The 23,149-nt window shown below is 41.1% G+C and overlaps 1 protein-coding gene and 1 long non-coding RNA gene across 7 annotated transcripts in view; one reads left to right on the top strand and one right to left on the bottom strand.

Moving 5' to 3' along the window:
* PPP2R5E (protein phosphatase 2 regulatory subunit B'epsilon) overlaps positions 1-23,149 on the top strand; it is an 87,846-nt gene that overhangs the window by 14,898 nt on the left and 49,799 nt on the right. For 4 of the 6 annotated variants that reach the window (XM_081192851.1, XM_081192855.1, XM_081192852.1 and 1 more), the window contains one exon: positions 1,116-1,279. In XM_081192851.1, the coding sequence (XP_081048977.1) occupies positions 1,116-1,279 (164 nt within the window). The remainder of the gene's footprint in view (positions 1-1,115; positions 1,280-23,149) is intronic. The other 2 variants (XM_081192853.1, XM_081192854.1) reach the window with 1 other exon arrangement.
* On the bottom strand, positions 6,313-21,473 carry LOC308587602. The gene is made up of 3 exons (XR_014008486.1): positions 21,259-21,473; positions 6,871-6,915; positions 6,313-6,499 (listed from the first exon to the last, which is right to left on the bottom strand). It is a non-coding gene; the product is annotated as an uncharacterized lncRNA (long non-coding RNA).

Genomic DNA, 23,149 nt, shown 5'->3' with positions numbered 1-23,149 from the left:
ATGGCAATATCTTGTGTTTCCTTACATGTAAGGAGAAGGTGATGTAATTTTTAAAAATTGATCTACTTAGTGAGGTTGTGGGTTCACAGGGGTTCATCAGTTTTAGGGTTTCCTGGCTTAGGGCAAGGAATTGGACTACAACACTCCTAGCACTTCCCCCAATTTCAGAGACTCAAGAAATGGGAAGCAAAAGAAAAAGGGAATTGCAGGTTAGCACCATAGGTAATGGACATGATACATCTTTGACTAACTGAACTCAGTGTCAGACTCACATTGCCATTACATAACTTTCATTACATGTAAATACTTAAATGAAGTATAAAATATCATCAGATTAATTTAGGGGTATCTGGAACATTGTATTTATGCAATAAGGACTGAAAGGCTCATTATTTAATTCCAGAAATGATTCCTAATAGGAGAGTTCATGCCACCCATTTAAAGATGTTGTGAATTTGCTTTCCCTGTATTGCTTGCATAATTGCTATGATGCATGAAGAAGAACTTAAAAATATCATCAAAAAGAAAAAAGTGAATTGGAGCAAGAATGAGAAAAATAAAGACTGGTGCAGCTGCATATATGTACAGTGGTGCCTCGCAAGACGAAAATAATCCGTTCCACGAGTCTCTTTGTCTAGCGGTTTTTTCGTCTTGCGAAGCAACCCTATTAGCGGATTAGCGCTATTAGCGGATTAGCGGCTAAAAGGCTATTAGCGGCTTAGAAAAAAGAGGGGAGCGAAAAAAATCGGAACACTCGCAAGACGTTTTCGTCTTGCGAAGCAAGCCCATAGGGAAATTCATCTTGCGAAGCAGCTCAAAAACGGAAAACCCTTTCATCTAGCGGGTTTTCCGTCTTGCGAGGCATTCGTCTTGCGGGGCACCACTGTATGTTCATTGCACTGGACTCTTTATTATTGTGGGATTCTCATGGCATGTATCTTGTCATACTAGGACTGGATGGACCAATGGACAAATTGGATTGCCCTCTAAGTCAGTTTCCCAAACTAAACTCTGCAGTTAGAGACAGATTTCTTGCTAGTATGATCTTTAAGGGGCAGTGAAGTTTGTGTGTAATATTTATTGGAAAAATTCTTAAAGATCTTTGTTCCTTTCAGTAGGGATATGTCCTCAGCACCAACCACTCCTCCATCAGTGGATAAAGTAGACGGATTTTCTCGGAAGTCCGTCAGAAAAGCCAGGCAGAAGAGGTCGCAAAGTTCCTCCCAGTTTCGGTCTCAGGGCAAGCCTATAGAGTTAACTCCACTGCCTCTGCTAAAAGGTAAGGCTCTACCAATCTTTATCAGTTGGAAAACAATGTTTTAATTATAAATAAGTTGTGGAAGAGTCAGATAATAGTTGCTGTTTGCAGAAAGAAAACAAAATTAAAAAATTACTTCCGGTAGCACCTTAGAGACCAACTAAGTTTGTTATTGGTATGAACTTTCATGTGCATGCACACGAAAGCTCATACCAATAACAAACTTAGACATCATCTATGAGTTTAGAAAGACGCCCAGCCAGTTGCTAAAGGTCAAGTGTGGGAATGAGAGGCCTGATCCAACTGGGATCCTGCCACAGAGGGAATGGGGCATCAACCTTTGGCCTGACCCCTCCTGCTGGGGTTCAGATCTGGACTGGGCCCTCTGCTGCTTGCTGTTTTCTTGGCAGTGGGCCCCCACTTGCTCCAATGGGAGGTGTGTGCCCCACGCCATGCAGGTACAGTAGGCCCAATCTGGATTGGGAACAGGGAGGCAAAGAGTTAAAGCCCCCTAATCCCACCACCTAATCTTGTGCATGCACACGAAAGCTCATACCAATAACAAACTTAGTTGGTCTCAGGTGCTACTGGAAGGAATTTTTTTGTTTTGTTTCAACTACAGCAGGCCAACACAGCTACCTACCTTTATGCAGAAAGAAAGTTCACACTGGATTACAGTGAACTATTTAACTGCTCTATAGGTGTGTAATGTATGTGTAAATTCTATTGATGCTTATGTTGAATAACTGATTGCCAGTTCTGTTTATCATAATGTAGTTGCAATATTAGCAGACAGTGCATGTGCTGGGAGTTTAGTGGTTGATCACACAGCCTGATTATTTTCTGCAGCATTTAAGATTTGACAATTTCTGCAGTTTCATTAGGAATCTGGACCATTGAAAAATCAGGGAAGCTTTTGTATATATTCTCTACCTTTCTCATTTTTATTGTTGGATCTTTTCAGCCTACCAAAAGTGTGCAAACATGGAAAACAGACGCTGTGTTTACTAACAGATAATTCTAGTAACTTGTACTGTAGTATGAAATGTTTAATTTTGGAGCTGCCAACTTTGTTTTGTTCTGCAGCTGCTTATATTTTCTGTTCCTTGCACTTAGTCAACTTGCAATTAGCAAGGTATGGAATACTCAGCAATTTAACAAAGATGATCTCCTCATATATTGTTTGAAGGCACATAAGAACCTGGTTACATGGGTTTGCGCTGCCTTGGGTGCAATGATGGAAGAAAGGCTAGCTATAAATGTAATAAAATAAAATAAAAACCCTGTTTTATTTGAATAGCAAGTGGAATTTGTCAAGCATGTGCCAGAGCAGGCTTTATGAAGGACAGATGAACATATTCCATGTGACTGACGTGAGGCCTTGTCCAGGCAAACTTTGTTGTGAACCTTCAGGCCAGGCTGCATTAAGAGGGACTGGGTGACAGAAGCTTGGTCGTGCTATACTTAGCTACATTTAAACAAACCTCACATAGGGTAGAGGAGCTTGCAGAACATGTAATCTTGGCTAATGCCATTTAGCTTGCCCGAGGCCTAATAAAACCAAGCGGGCTTCCCTCTTCTTCCTCTGAAAGTAGATTAACAATGAGAGAAGTTGGGAAGCACATGACAAATTAAATACACCTTGTATGTTTTTGAGTATGGTTGACACAGTGCACTTGAGTACTCATCTTCTCCATTGTGGTCATTCATTGATTCACCTTGTGAAGAACTACTGTGTTAGACACATGACACTTGATTTCTTAAAAATGTCAGGTACCAGTAACTCGAAAGTTAAGGCAACAGTTCATATGGGCAAGGGAGGATATGGCTTGGCTAAATAGGCCAGGTATCCGATGGGAAATAGTTGTGGGAGGCCAAGAACAGGGACGTAGAATGTTGATCATGTTCATTCTCAGAAATGAGTTGCCCAGACTAAGTTTGTGCAGGGTGGGCTTTAGAGCTATATAATGCAAATTAATAATTAAAAAAATGGAGAGCAGGAATTGGAGTGGGATTGGCTCTCCTGTATCACCTGACTCTCAAACTCAGCAGTGCCTGTCAGCCTGATCTGAAATACTGTAACGAGTTTTCTTGAGTGACAAGCAGCTATAGTGGCACAAGGGCCAGAGGAATTGGTTCCTGTTCCTGCAGGGCTCCTGAATAAAAGCCCCTCAGCACCTGATACAAGAAGTGCTTGGCTACGACTCCAGATTCCATCCAGACTGATGCTTCTTTCTAAAAATTCTCATCAAGAATCTGACACAAAAACTTGAGTTTTCAGTTCCATAATTTCCTAATAATCTGAGTCCATCATCAGCCAGCACTGTTCTACCAAAACAAAAATGTTCTTCAGTGTGTTGAATTACCTGACTTTCCAAATATTTTTGTCGGCCTGTGTGGCATTTTGGTAAACAAATCAGTGTTGCATTTCAATATTAATAGAATCTTTTCAAAGCTTATGGGTCTGCAACTTCAGTTGCATTTTGCATGGTATGTGACAACATTGAAAGTGTATGATCACAGGGAGGTTGACTTGGCCGTTAGGTGGTTATAAAAACTTTGGCAATTCACAGATCAAATGGTGGTTAAATGTGTTAAAGTTTTCGGCTAGTTGAACTACAGTTCAAAGGGAGATGGTAGTTCCAATTACAAAAACCCAGATTGTTTAGTTATTATGAATAGGGGAAACAATATTCTAAATCAGCTATTATTTATAGCTTGCTGTAGTTGACAGAAATTGAACTGGGTCCTTCTGCTTGCAATGGATGATATGACTGACAGATCTATGATCTCTCATTGTGCAGATATAAATTTGTGTCTGTGATGTATAAGAGATCAAATAATTACTTTCAGATTTTGCTTGGAACTTCAGGGATAGCATGTATGTAAAGGCAATGGTTTTAAAACATGGATATAGTACTGGCCAGGAGATTCCTTCTCATAACTGTGGAGTTCATGTGTACTACGTAGGGCTGGGCAACAAGAAATACACAGCATTAGTTATTGGAAAGCACCATGATACAATTTAAAAAGTTGGCTGCCCATCTACATAAAACATTATTAAGATTGTGGAAAATTTAACCATGCTCAATTGACTAGCTTCTCAGACCTTTAAAGACATCAGAGGCGTGCAGGGGCTCTCAGATGCAGGCGCTGGGCTGCCTCCACCTTCCCCGACCCCAGCCCCTTTTCTGCCTGATTGCCTTCAGGTGGTGTAGGGGCTCTGATGCTGAGGTGGGGGCTCCTTTGAACTTTTCCCTTGAGGGGAGCGGAGCCACGCACCCCTCAATGGAAAAGTGTGAAAGAGCCTGCACTTCCCCAGCTGAGCAGCCTCGATCCAGCTCCTGCTCCCATGCAAGGAGGAGCAGGATGGGGCTCTCTCAGCTGGGAAGGAAGGAGAAAGCTGCCTCATCTCACTCCTACTACAGTGGTACCTCTAGTTACGAACTTAATTCGTTCCAGAGGTCCGTTCTTAACCTGAAACTGTTCTTAACTAGAGGTGTGCTCTCGCTAATGGGACCCTCATGCTGCTGCTGTGCTGCCGGCACACAATTTCCGTTCTCATCCTGGGGCAAAGTTCTCAACTCGAGGTAACTCTTCCAGGCAAGCAGGAGCAGGGTCGGGGATCTCTCAGCTGGGGATCTCTCATGCTCCCCAGCTGAGCCGCCCCCATCTCGCTTTCAGCCCTCCAGATGCTGGGCTGAAAGTGCCTCAGGTCCCACCTGAGAACTGAGGCAGTTTCTTCCAGTGCACTGCCTACTGGGGCCAATGCAGCTTGTTTCAACATGGCGGTTTATCGCCAAACTGCAATGTTTTTCTGGTGATACATCACATTGTTGAAAACCTAACATCGCCCAGCCCTACTCTGGAGCAATTTCTGAGCATATTTGAGGGGCTACAGCAGGGAGATGAGAGCTAGAAGTCCCATTGTGCAAGCAGGTGGACATAATTTAATGTCTCCTCATATTTAGTACAAAACAATGGAGCTCTTAATTATTATTATTGGAAGAAACTTGTAGTCTGAAATGGTAAACTTAAATATCCGTGTATGTATACGTTTCTGAGAATACTTTTTTAAATAAATAAATCCACAGAAGATGAACTGGTTGATAAAATAATTGGAAAATAAGCAGAATGTGGTCGCATCAGCCTTCAAGCTTGCAATGTATATGAAGAGCACATTGTCTGTGGTTGGCCTTTGTTCTATTTAGAATATTATTCTTTGGTCATGTAATAGGAATACTGAGTTTCATGTGGTGTATAATTTTTCACATGCCTGTAATGGAGGAACTCATTATACAGTTACAGGACTGAGAAAATGTTTCAGATTTCTTGATACCAGCACTACATTGCACAAGGGTGAATAAATATTTAATAATTGTGTTTATATATTGTATTTCTTAAGTGTTCAGAGCATGTCTCATACTTAACAGGGCTGCTGTAAGGGTTACTGAGATAATGTAGGACTGTATTTGTATCCCCGTATTGCTTGGGGAACCTAGGCTAAGAGAATTGTGATTTGCTGAGTTTCAGGCAACCTAGCAAATTAATGGCTTGTAGTAAGATTTGAATGGGGACTTCCTTAGTCATAGTTCTGTCCCTCTTAAGAATTTGAAAGTTAGTTTAACAAAGTGCCTAAGTGCTAGCAGAACATTACCTGGAGGTGTGTCCCCCCCCCCCCCGATTTCTTCATCTTGGACTTTTAATTTTTTGTACGGAAACTCCCGATGGGCTGAATATAGATCAATTCAGGGCTTTTTTCAGCTGGAACTTACCGGAACTCAATTCTGGAATGAAACATTTTGTTAAGTAAAATGAAAATAGTGTGTTCATATCAGGCAGGGCTTAGATGCAGATGTGGGAGGTGCTGTGGATGGGGTGGGTTTAAGATTACCTAATGAATGGGAAGATTTGAAGTGGGGATTTCTGATTTGTAGTTTAGTTTGTGTAGCCACTGTGCTACATGAATTTTAAAAAAGGTTTCTGAGTTTTGGCCGTTTGCTTCCCTTCTGTGAGATGGTGATGTTTGAACCCATATCCCTGGAGGCATAAAGTAAGAAAGACGTCTGGAAATTTATTGTTCTCAGATTTCATATTGGCCCGATTTGGACACAGCATTGCATACTTCAGCAAACTGCGAATGAGAGTGTTGCCCATATGTCTTCTCCCAAGCCACTTCCCTTTGTGGGCCAGCTTTACAGCACTGATCCCAGTTATCTGAATTACAGTTCCCCGTTACATCTGAAATGAGAAACGGTGGTTTAACGATGGCTTATTAGGGTGGATCTGTGAACCGTGTCTGCAAAGGCCCTTATTCATGTATTTCCAAGGTTTCAAGGATCTTGGATTTAATACCTTGTTAACTACTTTGATTTGTATTTTAACAAACTTAAACCTAGGTGCTCATCATGGCCAGTCATTTCTGTAGCTGCAAATTTGTAAAAATACACTTCAATGGTCTTACTCCTTCAAATGTTTTATTCAATTTACCGGTATATTACTCTTGTTCATAGCTTCTATCTATAGTCTTGCTTCAGTATTTGTATTATTGATCTATACATTAGAGAGAGGTATGAATTACTATAAAGATTTATAAAGATTATAGGTCTTACCCAAACTGTTGTTTGTTCTCCTTCTGAGGCTGCTTTAGAATTGGCCTAGGGTAGGGTTGAGACAGTCAAATTGCCAACAGTTATTTACCATGATCTTAGCAAATAATTCCCTTTTGTTAGTGACAGCCTTTTTATTAAAAAACCCCCAAGATCTATAATGAAAGGTAGGCTGCCACACTCATAAGGGCATTATTGACTGCATACAAATATATGGCCATGGTAAATACCACCTACATACATACACACACACACACACCCAACATATCTAAAGTTAGCTTTTAATAATGGTTTTTGACAGTTTCTGAAAGCTTGCCTTTTCCTGTGAAAAGACTGCTTTCATCATAAAATTAGCTTTGATAATATTACTGTGAGATGCATTAATCATGTTTGTTGCCATAGTGAACAAGTATCAAGCGCTATAGAAGTTATCTGATAGAGGCAGTGGAAGGTTTTGTGAAACATGACATTAAACCATGGTTTAAAACAAGCTATGGAGGAAACAAACCATGATCTTGGGTTTGGGCTAACACAGATCTTTAATAAAAAATATATTTTTTTAAAAAACCCCAAAACAAATAAAAGAGCAGACTGGCGTATTTTGTCTGCAATGGGAATGTCTTGAGCAGCCTGCATCAGCATGCTCTTCGTTCACATCAAACCATAGTTCAAAAGAAACCATCATGCAGGGCTAGCTGAGCAGTGGCACTGCATATGTTGTCTGATTCAGTTTCCATCAGCCAGCATGATGGGTGATAGTTTAGGGCAGGGGTCTGCAACCTTTAAGACAAAAAGAGCCACTTGGACCCGTTTCCGAAGAAAAAAAAACTGGGAGCCGCAAAACTCGTCATTATAAAAATAACTTTTTGTCACTTTTTATTATTATTTCTTTGTTTGACCCCTCAGAATTACTCCTCCTCATAGAAATAAATGTTAAATTAACAAGTTACCTTTTTTTTGTGTGTGTGTTTTTCACTCCCCTTCAAAACAGTGACCAGCGTACATGCCCCCTTTCAATGCAGTGACCAGCGTACATGCCCCTTACAATGTAATGGGCGGGCGGGAAGGTGACGTCGGGATGGTGCGTGACTAACGCACGCACCGCCCCCATGCGACGTCACAGCCAGTACAGCGCCTGCCACAGTGGGGAGTGTCGGGGCGCACAATGCACCTCCTCCCCTCGCTAGTATCTGCCCCGGAGCCGTGGCAAAGGTGTAAAAGAGCCACATGCGGGTTGCAGACCCCTGGTTTAGGGGATTATGATAGAGGACCAGCAACATCTGGAGTTTAGCTATCCCTGATTACTCTGACTTGTGGACCAGGCCTGTACCTGTCATGTGCTTGTTCATGATTAATTATAAGTGAGATCTGCAAGGAAATGGTTCTGTGTGGTGTGCTCCTTTTCAGGGTTCTAGCTATGCCTTTTAGGCTGCATCATTCAATTTCCTCAAGTTTTCTGCTAACCATCTCAACTGGTCTTTTTACCCCTCCCCTTTTTAGGGTCCCCCCTCCAGTTTTTAATTACTTATGAAAACAATTGAGTTCCCCAACCTTTCTGATATCTGGCTCTTTTGCATGTGGCACTTCTGGCTCAGCACTCAATTCTCCAATTGAGTTTACCATTATTTATTTATAAAAGTATTTCTGTAATACCATATCATAAAAAATCAGGGCAGTGTACAGCATTAAAACATAAACACCATTAAAAACAATACAGATAATCAAGAATTAAGAATTAAACAGCTACACAGGCCATTATAAAAAGGTTCAGAGACGCCTGAAAGTGAAATGCCTGTTGATTCTGTGCTGGAAGGATGTTCTGCTGCATGGAACTAGTGGCATTAGATGCTAGTTGGACTTCCGCAACACATGTGGCAATTATATTTGTTTATTTGATGATATTGTATTAGTATATATGGTGATATTCGTAAGCTAATTCCAGAGCAAAATTGCAGAGTTAAAACCATTAGTAATACCGTATTTTTCTGTCTATAAGACACCCCATGTATAAGACACCTCCTATTTTTGGGGACTCAGATTCAAGAAAATGGGAGATGTATCCGCGTATAAGACGCGCCCTATTTTTTTGACATTATTTTTTAGGGAAAACACCTAGTCTTATACACGGAAAATTACGGAAATTCTCCCCAGGGTCAATAAAAGGCTGAAGACATAGCTAAATTAAAATGGCATGGTGGAAGTGATTAATGTTAGTTTCATCACTTTAGATAAAGGATTTTGCACTAAATGTGGGGCTTTGTTTATAAAATAAGGGAGGTAGATTTGATACATACAGGAGGAAATCGAGGGAATAGACAAATGCTTAGGAAGTAATGACTTGTGTAATGCAACCTTCTTTGTAATGAATTATCTGAGTAACATGAAGAGCAGGAGTTTGCAACTTGGAGGGTTGGTGGAGAAGGCAGACAGATGACATTGGATAATGACAAGAAGAAAGAATGGGCAGGGTGAGAATATTTGTCTTATTCTCAAACAACCCATGGTTCTATGAATCCCCAGGTTGCGATGCAAAAGTGAGCCTTGGAGTCATTTGGGCATTAGTCTCACAGATTTAGACATCTGCACTCACTGGTAGATTCATGGAAATAGTCCCATCTTGCCTGCTTGTCTTTCACCTGACCAGAGCAGATTGTAAACTTCACCTTGTTAATAAAAACCATTTTTCTTTCCTCTGTTAGCAAGTGGAGTGCATTGAGATAGATTTAAACTTTGACAATGTATTTAAAGGGGATTGGTAAATACATGATAAAAGGTCGTGATGGAAATGTATTGTTGGTCTGCAGGTCTGGAAGGAGAGTCTGTGTGCCAAAGTTTGAGAACCACAGATTAAAGCACAGGAAACTTTCCAAAGCAGAATGTTGTATAGGTAGACCTTTTGTTAAGGGGGAACCTGCAGGGAGCAGTTGTGAATGGCACTCAAACAGCTCTTGAAGTTAGGGTTGTGATTTACTCACTAGGTAAGTTGTACAACTACTCAGGGGGGTGGTACTAATTTGCCTCTTAATGCTATCATGCTAGTCTGAATATGGATCGGCACAGGTGGCGCTTTTGACCTCCTGCCAGAACATCATTGATTTAGGTGGAACTCTGGGTAATTAAAGGACTAATAATTGTGTCAGGAACAAGAATTATTATGTAGACTGAAAAGTTAATGTCAGAGGTAGTTTATTGAACTGGGGGATTCATCCCTATTTGAACCTTGTATTCCAAAAAATAATACAATGCTTCAGGATGTTCTCTCATCTTGTAGAGAAATAGTTCATATTCTTGTAGCTATCTTTTATACATTTCTGAATTTGTCTCTTGTGAAATATCGGTTCACTAATGCTAAAATTCCTGAACAAATGCTACTAAATTATTTTTTAATATACTTTACATTAGGTTTTTTACATAGGTTCTGTGCTTGTCCACTTACTTTTGTAAGTCCTACTGAGTTCAGTGGGACATAGTCCCAGTTATTCTTGGTTGGAATCAGAAAAGTGCGAACAGAACTCTGCTTGCATAGTGAGGCTTTTCCATAACTCTCCTTGGTGCAACTTCTAGTGCCCCTTAAGCATGAGCACCAGAACTTGAATTGGGCCCAGATGGATACAGACAACCAGCATCATTCTTGAAGAATAGGACTAATAATTCCTTTATTAAATTTCTATCCTTTCCTTCCTCCCATTGGAGCCCAGGGTGACAGTGCTTCATATATCCACATCAGACAATTGTAGCCAAATTCTCTCTGCAAGTGTTCCAGATTATTTTCAAGGGCAACTTCATGTTCAACAACAACATCACAGTAATTCATGTGGAAATTACCAGATTATGAAGCACTGTAACTAATCTATCCCCATCCAGGAACCTCTAGTTCTCTCATGGTAGGTGCAACCGGTCTGGTATAGGAGGAACAACACGATTCAGTTTCACCCATTTTGATACCAAATCCAGACAATGTTTCAGTACCTGCTCCATTCTCAGCAGACTGATGACGGGGAGAAATAGAGCTGAGTGTCATCAGCACACTGATAGCACCACACTCCAAACTCTTGTATGGCCTTCCAGAGTCACTTCATAAAAGCATTGGGCTTGGGGGATGGAATCTTGCAAAACCACACAACTCTTATGCTGAAATCCTACAGTGAGCTTTCTGCAGCTGACCCTGCAGGTATGAGCAGAACCACCTTGACACTATGCTTCTTGCTCCCAACTTGCAGAGCCAGTCCAGCAAGATGCCATGATCAATGGTACCCAAAGCCACCAAGCAATTAAGGAAAATCACACTCCCCCATGTCTCTCCTTTCAAAGGTCGCCCATCAACACTCTTTCAGTGACAGACTGTCACCTGAAGCCAGATTGAGATGGGTCCAGATAACTAGTTTCAAGGTCTCTTCTAGCTCTGTTATTCTGCCTGGATGTTACGGGTGGTTGCCATCCTGCTCCAAGGTAGCAGTGAAGTTGAAACAAACCACACAATTGAATACCATATCATACCATATCAATAGTACCTAAATAATGCATCTATTAAGGGCAGTTTCACAGCAATAGAAGACAATGTGTTCTGCACCCCTGCATAGTTTTTTTCAAATTTGAGCAGAGGGAAGTATACATTTGGGCCCCACCTGATGATCTTAGAGGTTGGCAGGATGGGCATAAAGTATTTCCCTGAAGTATTCTGGGCTTGATGGCTCACATTATTAGCTCATTAATGTCCCACATTTATGGGCCATTTTTTGCATTATATTTCATTGAGTGCACAATTTTATTATTTTTATTACTGTTGTTTTTATTTATTAATTAAATTGATAAACCACCCTTCATCCAAAGATCACAGGGCAGTTTATAGTATAAAAAGGGTGATTTACAGAATATGTCAAAGAGTACAGAAATGGTCTAATAACAATGACATAATAGCAATTTCAACAGAGCAAAAACGAGAAAACATAGTGGAATTAAGGCAAAACATCATATAGACAAGAGCTGTTAAACTGGTTGCTTAAAATAGGTGGGAATAAAGGTAAAAATATGAGAATAACTACCAGGGATTAATCAACTTTCAGTTGTGCTATAATGCTGTTTCCTCCTTGCAGATTAAACCCAACTGGCATTTAGGAACATCTAGGGCAGATAAAAGTCATATAGAAGCCATACTAAGGCTAAACATTAAATTTCATTAAAGTTCACATTGCATTCGGCATGCTTGGGAATATAGCCAATTGGTACATAGAATCATAGAATTATAGAGCTGGAAGGTACCCCAAGGGTCATCTATTCCAGCCCCCTGCAATACAGGAATCTCAGCTAAAGCATCCATGACAGATGGTCATCTAACTTCTGCTTAAAAACCTCCAAGGAAGGAGAGTCCACAACCATATTTTGAAATTTCCTGTTCAAAACTTTTTGTGAAGAATTTGATGCTCTTGAGGTATAAAAGAGTTCAGTGATGTGAGGCCCCTGAAATATGCCTAATGGCTGCCCTAATTTGGAAACCAAAGGAGTAAAGGAATCTGTGGCTGGTCAGTCTGTAGGATACTTGTATTTTACTGGCTACCTTTTGATGATGAATTCCATAAGTATTGTGGGAAGAAATACTTTGTGTGTGTGTGCATCCTAAGCCTATTCAACATCTGTATTCATTGGATGAGTGAATTTTCTGGTGTTAGAAGTTCATTTATCCCTTCAGTTTTGCCAAAACTAATTGTATAAGCCCCTCTTATGAATCCTTTAAGTAGTTAGGTTCTATTTAAATGAAAAAGTCTTAACCCCTTCAGCCCTTCTTTGGAGGAAGGTTATGTTTTCTTTTCCCGTGTTCTATACTTTGAATCTCATCTGCCATTCTTTTGCCTTTTCACATGGTTTGAAGTATCCACTGCCGATTGGATGGCCTCAGTATTCACCCTTGACTCATTCTCACTCATGAATATTAAGTTACACTGGTTCCAATGGAAACAGCCCAGTTTTTGCAGTTCTTGTTTTTAAACCAGTTTACTGATTTCACACAATTCATATCACAACTTGCCATCTTCTTCCAGGCATACCTCATTTTATTGTGCCCTGCTTTATTGTGCTTCACACATATTGACCCTTACAAAGACATGGGTTCAGGGGCAGGCAGCCCAGCCACTTCCAGGGCAAGGAAGCCCCCTGCAGCCTCACTGCCCCTCTTCAGGCCACAAGGGTGGAGCTGGCTAGGGCTGAAACTGGATTTCCCCCTCCTGCCCCTGCAGCCAGGTAGGTGGGACTGGTTTAATAGACTGCAATATAGTGTAAACATAACTTTTAGATGCACTGGGAAACAAACAAACAAACAAACAAACAAACAAACAAACAAACAAGGTGTGATTCGCTGTATTGCGATATTCGCTTTATTGCAGTGGTCCAGAACTGAACCTGCAATATCTTCAAGATATGCCTGTACAAAGTTTCTTAGGTGCCTTTGGGGAGGGATTTTGTAAAAAACCGTTTGAAAACCCAAATATATAATGTCTACCACTCACCACATCTAAAAGTTTGTTGACACTCTCAACAAATTCTAAAAGGTTGGTGAGGCAAAACGTCCCTTTTCAGAAGCCATGCTGATCCTTTCTTTAGCCTTAATAATGCTTCCCAGCAATATAACTGGAACATCACTAGGCTCACAGGGCCTGTCGTTTCCTAGATTCATCTGGATTAAAAAACAACCACAAATCAGTGTTGTGTTGGCTGCCTTCCAATCACTTCTGATAAGGACTTTGCCAGCTTTTTAACTGAAATATGTAAATCAATTTCATTTTTGAGTTTAAGAACTCTTGGGTGAATGCCACCTGGACTAAGAGACTGACTACTTTTTAATTTGTCAATCATTTCTAAAATGGCATCCTCTCACCTCCATTTAACATAGTTCTTCAAATGTACTCCCTGAAAACGATTCAGGAATGTGTATGTCTTTAACATTTTCTGCAGTGACTTGTGCAAAAGAATTCATTTAGTTTCTCTACAGTTTCCTTTTCTTTCTTTTTAAACCTTGTCATCCAACAGTTTTACTGCTTCTCTGGCTGGTTTTCTGATGCATTCTGTGTGGCTCACAGACCCTGTTAGAATCCTGGGAATCCCAGCTTTCATTTAAAAGCTGTCATGCTTGCAAAGATAAGCTTTAAAATGTGATGATGGCATATCCTTTGAAAACTGCAAGCCAAATAAAAAAAGCACCACAAATGATCCTTTCAGACCTTGCTGTTTCTAATATCATATATATTTTCAGATTTGAAATTCCTATAATACCATAGTTGGCTCATGGTTTTCTCTGACGCCTGAGTTGGGTAACTGTAGTAATTGCTAAGCAGGATTGCCAATGCATGATTTCACATCGTGGTTCGTGAGTTTGCAGAATATGGTTGTAGTGTACTATGGAAGTAAGTGGAGAGTAGGAAATGTGATGCCTGAATTGGGCTCATACATATGGGTAGTTAGAGTACAGTTTGTGGGGGACTTGTTGTTGGCATTCATCTGTCTTAAGAGACAATGAGATGCACCTCCGGAGCGTTAGCAGAACTGAAGTTACTTAAAATGCCACACCTCATAGCCACAGCATTCCTGCTTTACTCTGCTGTTTGAGTGTGCCTATATCTTTGGATATGTTTCTCTGCTGCATGCCGGGCCAGAAGATTTATGAATGTCTTGTGCTGCACTCCACAAGGAAGATGCCCGGGGAGGTTTGTCTCAGTCTGGGGTCTGTGGGTGCCCCCCAGGTGTGTTCTGACAGTGACTTCCCTGGAGGCACAAGCCTGAGTCGTGTGTACTGATGTCCTGGGCTGCGTAGAGTACAAGACCTCCCCTCTTGGCTTCACTGATGTGGTCCAGAGCAGAGCAATACATTTGGCACCAGCTTGGCTGCAAGAGCTGCTGAAAGGAGTTGTACAAGGCACCATCCAGCTACCTTAGGGACTCCACTCTGGATTTGTGTAGGGTTTACTTCCTAGCCCTTTCTTTTCCCGAAGATAGCCTGCAAAGAAGTGGAAGTTTCAGATCAGAGTCTTCCTTCTAGATAGGCTACTTTCCTAGGTTGACAAATCCCACCTGCCCCTCACTTCCCTCTACAGCAGTGATGGCCAAACTTGGCCCTCCAGCTGTTTTGGGACTACAACTCCCATCATCCCCTAGCTAAGAGGACCAGTGGTCAGGGATGATGGGAATTGTAGTCCCAAAACAGCTGGAGGGCCAAGTTTGACCATGCCTGCTCTACAGCATGTGCAGAAACTGCCTTATTGACCATTTGACCCATTATTTGTCTCATCCATTCAATCCGCTGGAGCCTGTCTTCACATGCAGGGGAAGTTCCTAACTCATCAGGTGTTCGAGAGCCATTGGCTACCCTCATCTAGTTTAGCTGGCCAGTAGAAGCCATTACCTGGAGTGTGGCCTCTGTCACATGTTGACCGCTTCTAGGAGCCTGAGTGCAGGGTAGGGACCAAAGGTGGACAGTCTACCCCAGAAGGAGAATGACGCATCCCTCACTAGAGGTAGTTGGTGTTGTTTAGTCGTGACTCCTGTCTTCCACTGCCTCCTGTAAAGAGGTAGTACTCCTCACCTAACACCCCATACACCCCGGTAGGGGACTTAGGAGTAAGATAAATGGATGGGGAACCATATAATCAGTAGGCTGTGTGTTTCATTTCTGCCTCTCTTAAGTCCAGAAAGAAATGATGTTAGGAATGCAGCAAGCTGCCTTATACTGAGCCAGTCTATTGGATCCATCTAGCTCCGTAGTGCCTACATTGACTAGCTGCGACTCTCCAGGATTTCAAACAGCTGTTCCTCCCAGCCCTACCTGGAGATGCTGGGGATTTAATCTTGGACCTTCTGCATGCAAGGTGGGTGCTCAACCCCTGGCTATGTCCCTTCTGCTTGCTACTCTTGATTATTTTTGGGGAGGTGGATTGTAGCAGTTCCCAGTTGTCCATGAAGCAGAAGGAAATGAATCAGATTCTTTCAAGAATGTGGTCTTTAAATATTGGGATAAGAATAGTAGCTGGTTTGTGTATCCATAACCTGATGTTCAGGCATGAAGCTGTTGTTGTTGTTGATTTTCTGAGAAAGGTTGAGTTGTATCACAGTGGCTGGCAAGATAAAAACATTCAGTGATTGGGAATTAGCCAACACTTTGTGAGTGGTTGACAAATTTGGGAAACAAAACATTTCCTTTCTTCCCAAGTCCCAGGAAAGCCTCTCCAGAGGATTGGTGAGGTGGGGAGGAGGAGGGGAAGACACACTTAATCATGCATTGTGGGTTGAGTTGTATGGGACAACAGTAGAACCACAATATACTGTTTGGCAAGAGAAATGTATTAATCATATTTGGTGGCTAATTTAGAGACAGCAATTGGACATTCCTACATTTCAGTTTGTGCTGTATTGTTCAAATGGTAATTATTATTTAGGATTATGGCATTAGTTGTAATCCCTTTTTATTTTCCTCTCTTTCCCTGTTACCTCTTACCACTTTTCTTTCTTAATTCCACAACCTTTGCCCCTTTCAAGGTTTTAAAATCATCTTCTTTAGTTGTAGTGATTAAATGCAGCCACTAGAGTGTGACATGTTTTTTAACCTTTGAATCATGCCTAAAACACTTACACGAGGTTAGTATTTTCAAAGTAGTCATATGTTGTATATATATATATATATATATATGTGTGTGTTGGAGAAGTATATATGTTGGAGAAATGTGTAGTATACTCCCTTTGTTGACTTCTTAATGAAGAAGCAAATGTTGCTTACTATGAAAAATGTACAGCTCTTTAGATATAATATTTAAGTCTTAAATCTGTGATAAAGTATTTTGGACTGCAACTCCCATCATCCCTGACCGTTGACTATGGTGGCCCAGACTGAATTGCAGTCCAAAACAACTCAAGGGCTCTAGGTTGGGGAAGGTTGTTGTGGACAAACTTGAAAAAGATGAATAAATCTCTAACCCTGTTAAAAGTTCTGGTGAGGAATCTTTCATAATAGTCAGCTGGCAGAACCTGCTATATGTGGGAATCATGCTTGTTCTTGAGGTGTGGAATGTTGGAAGAAGTCAGGTGCCGTTGATGAGTTGAAGGTATGGCCAGAAATGTCTTTAGGGACATCATGTGTAAGAATGGCTCTGAACACAGATGAGAGATATGTTGGAATTAGATTAAAAACTTGAAAATGATAAAAAAAATGCAGCAGGATCAACTTCTTCCACAATCATCCTTTTATTCAGGTTTGTGTCTAAGGACTGTTTCACGTGTCTGGTTGTACTCATTGAGGAATCATGGAAAAGCCTCGGTTGTGATTGATATTCCTGTTTGTTAACACTGTTTGCTGCACTGTTAGTTTTAGGCTTATATGATTAAAAAAATGTTTTTCAAAGAAGTAATGTATGTCAAAGCCATTAACCTTTTATTTTTGTAAGAAAATGCTGCCCATTTGGCAATACAGCCGTGTTTTTTTTTTAATGAGAGAATTGAGTTGGAGATCAGGAAGGGAGAAAAGTAGGATTTGCAATTAGGAGGGAAGATGGAAGAGTAAGATATATTCACAGGCTTTGCAGACACCTGAAAGACTGGACTGTTTTGGAAGCTTAGGAGGGCATGATAATTTTTTCCTTAATGAGGATTTTTTTAAGAGCCAGGTAAAGCGTAGGAAGCAGAAAATCCAGTTTGGAACACATATGTCAGTAGGATTGAATGAAAATGTCAAGGCTGAACTGATGGGGAAAAGGAGCGATGGAGTGGGGGGTAAAAACTGGGAAATTCCAGCAGCTACAATGTGACCAGGGCATAGGTAGTGTTTTAATGCAGAAAATATCTTTTATTCTTTTTTTTTATGTGTTCCAGGGATTGGTCATTGACATTGAAAACAGATGTCAGGAGGGAGCTCTAGTATGAATTAAACCCTGCCCATAATCAAGGATTATAGAGGGTGTTCTGGAGCACTCTGTTTGCTGTGGCATTCGGCCAGAGCAGAGGCTGCCTGACCAGTCCCTGAGTGAACTGAAGGTTTCAGTGGCTGCAGCAGATTGAGAGGGAAAGAGCCAGAGCTTTGTCTCTTTCCACCTGCCTTTGCTGCTCACTGGGCTCCTCTCCTCCTCCCCTTCCCACCTGTTTCTCTTGTGCTTCTGCTTTTCCCTATTAACCAGCTCATGCTGTGGAATTATTTGTATCATCACAACTTCTAAAGTATTTTCCAAAGTGGATTTGATTTAAATCAAATCGATTTAAATCACAATTTAAATCACTAGTCAGTAAGGACTTGATTTAAATCATCATCTGAATATTTACAACCAGATGAAGGTTTCATTTTTGGAATAAAAAATTTTCAGACTAGTTTTTACAGTTGTATCAAAAATTACTGATTTGGTTATGCTGTTAGAACTACATAGAAAGATAGTTATGAAATTATTGTGAGGTTTAATAAGTTAACTTTATAATTTGACAACATTTCTGCTGTATTGGAAGGAGAAAAATAAATAATCATTTCCTTAATAACAATTTAAACAATTTATTTAACTAAAACACTAACATTATAGCATATGTATCCATGCTTGTTAACTGATGTGGTTAGAGACTTTATTGTATGGACAATGTCAGGCGAGCCCTGGGAAGAAGGGCCTGGAACCAGTGAACTCTTATTAGTTGACTGGCAAGCACTTGAAGGTCTCGCCAAGGACCTACAGATCCCAGTTACTGTTTCTGCACACCCCTTCCCTTTGGATTTGCTTCTACATTCAGGTGCCTATTCTGTACAGTTAAGTGTTAGTGCAGTTGTTGGGACCCAGTAGGATTGGGAAGAGGGTGCCAGCCCTGAAGTGCCTTCAGCACTTGCCTCAAGTCTGAGCTGCAGAGACATGCAACTGACTTCCACAATTATTACACAAAGTTCCCAAGACTTGTGGCGTATTCTGCTTACAAGGTTGCACTTTCATTTTTACTGTTTCACACTTTTAGCTACTTGTGCAGCTCTTGTTGTTGTTGTTTAGTCGTGTCCGACTTTTCGTGACCCCATGGACCAGAGCATGCCAGGCCCTCCTGTCTTCCTGTGCATCTCTATTCCACTCCAAACAATCTATTCATTGAACCTCTTGGAATTTGGCATTTCAGAGGTATGGGGTTGATTCTCTGTATATAAATTTGCAAAGGAACAATGGGATTAAGGGTTTCCCCCCCCCTCAACTCTGTATGTTTATTTTATAACGTTTTTCCTGTGAAGAAAAGTCTTGTTATCTCTGCAGACACAAATTCACGCTTTTGAGAACTGCAAAAACAAGCATCTGTGGTAATATCTTCTCATTAGAAAAACTGCCCCAAATAATCTTACAGAAACCTTTGGAAGAGCATGACATTGTGAACGGATTAATGGAATTCATTTACCAAAATTTTTAAACGTTGCATATAAAGCCTCATGCTACATAATTAAAAACAAATCCTTATTTCCTCATGAATAAAAAACAACATTTTTTTTTTAAAAAAACCCACTGATTTTTATCCACCCTGGTATTTTCACATGTTGCTAATTCAGTGTAATCGTTCATAAGTAATAGTTCTCACCATTGTGCTGATATGATTTGAGGTTGTAAGATAATGTTAACCCTCAACATATTGTTTCTTTGAGCAGTTACAGTGGTGCCTCGCAAGACGAAATTAATTCGTTCCGCAAGTCTTTTCGTCTTGCGATGTTTTTCGTCTTGCGAAGCACGGTCCGTCGCAACTACGCCTCTTCAAGCGACTTTAAGAAGAAAGCGAACAAACTCGCAAGACGTTTTCGTCTTGCGAAGCAAGCCCATAGGGATATTCGTCTAGCGAAGCAACGCAAAACCCGAAAAACCCTTTCGTCTAGCGAGTTTTTCGTCTAGCGAGGCATTCGTCTTGCGGGGCACCACTGTATATGGGGTAGACCAGCAGGAGAACTGAAGCACTTCCTCCTTTCTGTCTACCTTGGATAAGGAAAACTGATTCCTTTCCTTGGGCGCTGGGTAGGTAATCCTTTTCAGCCTGAGAGCCACCCTGAGGGTGAACCAACCCTCTTAATTCTGGCATATGGACAGTCAACCTTGCCATGCTCATATACATACCAGATTCCCTCCCCGCCACCCCGCAAACACTGGGCTAGGAAGAGGTACTTCTGCTCCTAGCCAAGTGCTGCAGTGAGGAAGAAAAGCAGCCAGCCCAGCGTTCTCCTCTTCACCCAGTAATGCAAGAGAAGTGCTCCATTTATATTGGAAAAGCACACCTCCTTCTGGTGTGTCATGATTGCAAGAAGCTCTTAGAATATGGGAAGAAGAAAGGAGCTCTCCTTCCTATTTCCTGAACCTCTAAGACCAGTGACGCCGCACCAGAGGGAGAAGCGGGACTTTTCCAAGGTGCAGAGAAGTGCCTGATATTGGCAGAGGGCTGGCAGGCTGCTAGAAGCAGCTTTGGAGGCTGGATCAAGTCTGTAGGCTTATCAGCCCACCCATATGCTATATCAAACATGTAGCTGCAAACATCTGAGAATAAAAAATGATAAACGTAAATAAAACAACACAAACCTTTAAAAGGATAGGACAAATCCCAGAAGAATTGCATTTGTGTCTTTTTTTGGTCTTTTTTTTAAAAAATGTGTTTTTAGTATATTCGTAAATTTAAATACATATTTATGATTTTGTTGCTCTTGGAAATCAGAGGCCAGAACTTACAATATTCATCTTGTCATCTTTTGTTACTTAATTGTCTGGTTTAGCCCCTCCCCTTAGTTTAATATGCAGAAATGTAGACCTTAGAATGAATTCTGTGTTGTACACATGTGAGGGTGACAGAAGGGTTGAAGATGTTCTGACAAAGACAAATGGTATTTGGCAATGAGTTTGTTCTGAAAATTTGACGAAGACAGTAATAATAACTTGCCCATGATTCTCCTGTATGAAGCCATGTCTGTTTTCTTCCCTGTGGCTAGCTGTGTTAAGAACTCTTCAAAGGTAATAAACAGTGTGACTGTATTTGTTCAGGCTAAGTGGAATTATAAAATAAGCTTTTTGAACCTAAGCATTGATGCGTTAGGTTATGTGTGGTGTGGTGTGGTGTAGCTGGGTTTTTCCTTTCTAGAACATGTCTACTGTAACAAAAGTACAGAAAATTGTAAACAGCTGTTTCCCCACTTCATTTCTAATACATTTGTCTTTATAAATTTATGTTTGGATTAGGCATTTCTGTTTCAAAATAGGCAAAAGATTTCACAATTATTTTCAAGATTTCAGACGTAAAGAGGGAAGAAGGAAGGAGGCAGAATGAGACAGAGATGTAAAACAAAGATTGATTTTGATTTACTAAGGGGTCTATTTCTGGACCCACATTAAAGCTACACACATATTGAAAATAATATTATTTGTATTAATAATTCAGACATACCTTGTTCTTGCTGCCACTGTGTTCTCCTTGTCTTCCCAAGAAAGGGAAGAGTATGATTTGGAACAAGTTATTCTGTCCAGAGGATGGAAGAATGGTTGTAGATGAACAGTATTTCTCCAAAATTCTTCCTGAGGTTCTACTACTCCCACAATTCAGACTTTGAACAGTCGTTGTTGGGTTTCTTTTTTTACAAGAAACTTAAGACATCTTGTTACTGTTTGAATAACAAACTATGTAAGTAAAATGGATATGCAGGAAGTCAAGGTTGCATATGATTATGAAACATAAGCCATTTCTGTTGAATGATTGGTTAATTGAAATGTTGTATGTCATCCTGTTTGTGTGACAGGTAATTTTTTATTAGTCATTCCTTAATTATGAATTTATGCATGCAAGTACTGTGTTCACCTCCAAGTATATACACAGGAGAGGAAAGGATGGTGTTAACAGACATATCGGCTGTTGGAGCCTAGCCTTATGAGCTTCTTTGGTGAAATATCATGATTCTTCTTTCATAATGGTGTTTTTTTAAAAAATGGATGTGACAGCTGGAACCATCAGTGGAGTAGATGAGCTGTTTACTCATTCCTGCCTCGCACACTGTTGTGCTTCCTAAACCTTTTTCTTGCCTTCTCATCTGAGAACATAGGCTTTACATTTTTGGCAGGTGAGAACATGCCTTGTTGATTTGACTGACAGCCGTGTTGGGCGTGACTTCGGGTGGGGGAGGGTTGGGGCCCAACAGCCAGCTACCTTCCTGATACTTGAGATTAAGGGTATTGTGTATGTGTGTTTCCCCCCTTTCTCTTTTGTGGAGCTGGTTCTTGCCTAATTAGAAACTTAGCTTGTTGCTTAAATTGTTAAGTTCTTGGGAGGAAGGCAAGTGATGTGCCTCCCCACTCAACTGGGCAGAGTGGGATGGGGAGCAGTTGCAGTGCTTCTGGGTAAGGGGAGGTATGGTGTGGGAGGAGGGGTAAGCCAGATGAAAACATAAAGGTAAAGGACCTGGATGGTTAAAGCTAGTCAAAGATGACTATAGGGTGCGGCACTCATATTGCTTTTCATGCCAAGGGAGCCAGCGTTTGTCTGCAGACAGCTTTCTGGGTCATGTGGCCAACATGACTTCTGGTGCAGCAGGGCACCATGACGAAAGCCAGAGTGCACGGAAATGCTATTTACCTTCCTGCCACAGTGGTACCTATTTATCTACTTGCATTGGTATGCTTTTGAACTACTAGGTTGGCAGAAGCTGGGCTAGAGCAACAGGTGCTTATTCCATTACACGGATTCAAACTGCCGACCTTCCAGTCACATCCTGAGTGTATATCTGAACCTGATGTTGGGTAATCAGGACAGATGAGAGATTCTGCTAGTTTACTATCTGCTTTGCTGCCCAGCAGTTTCCACTGGGCGAGCTAATAGAGATGGTCTTGAGAACTCCCATACTGTTGGTTCTAGGAGATTTGAGGCATCCATGCTGAGGCTGTCAATTCTGCAGCATGTGGCCTGCCACACTCGGGATCTGGTTTTCTGAACCAGGCAGGAAGAAGGTAATCTGAGAGCAAGGGATATTAATACCAGGAGCTTGTCATGCATGGATCATCTCCTATTGAGATTTAGGATTTCAATTGCTTTCCCCCTCTGCAGAGGTGTACAACCAATCAGGGAGGTCTGCCCCCAGTGTCTGATGGATCCAGTTGGTTTCCAAACTAACTGATAATGGATGTTACGGTTGCTGTAGCCCTGACAGATTTTTGGAATATGCAGATAAGCCAGCATGTTGACATGATCACTTATTGGAGCCCAAGTGGCTCTTCCTTATGCTTCAGAGCTTAGGGTAATGAAACAAGTATTGTTTAAACCAGTGCGGTCCGACTTTTTATACCAAGTG

Source organism: Podarcis bocagei (assembly GCF_964188305.1).
Source record: "Podarcis bocagei genome assembly, chromosome: 1".
Classification (NCBI taxonomy): domain Eukaryota; kingdom Metazoa; phylum Chordata; class Lepidosauria; order Squamata; family Lacertidae; genus Podarcis; species Podarcis bocagei.
The sequence above is the reverse complement of the archived record's forward strand: the minus strand, read 5'-3'. Positions and strand labels throughout refer to the sequence as shown.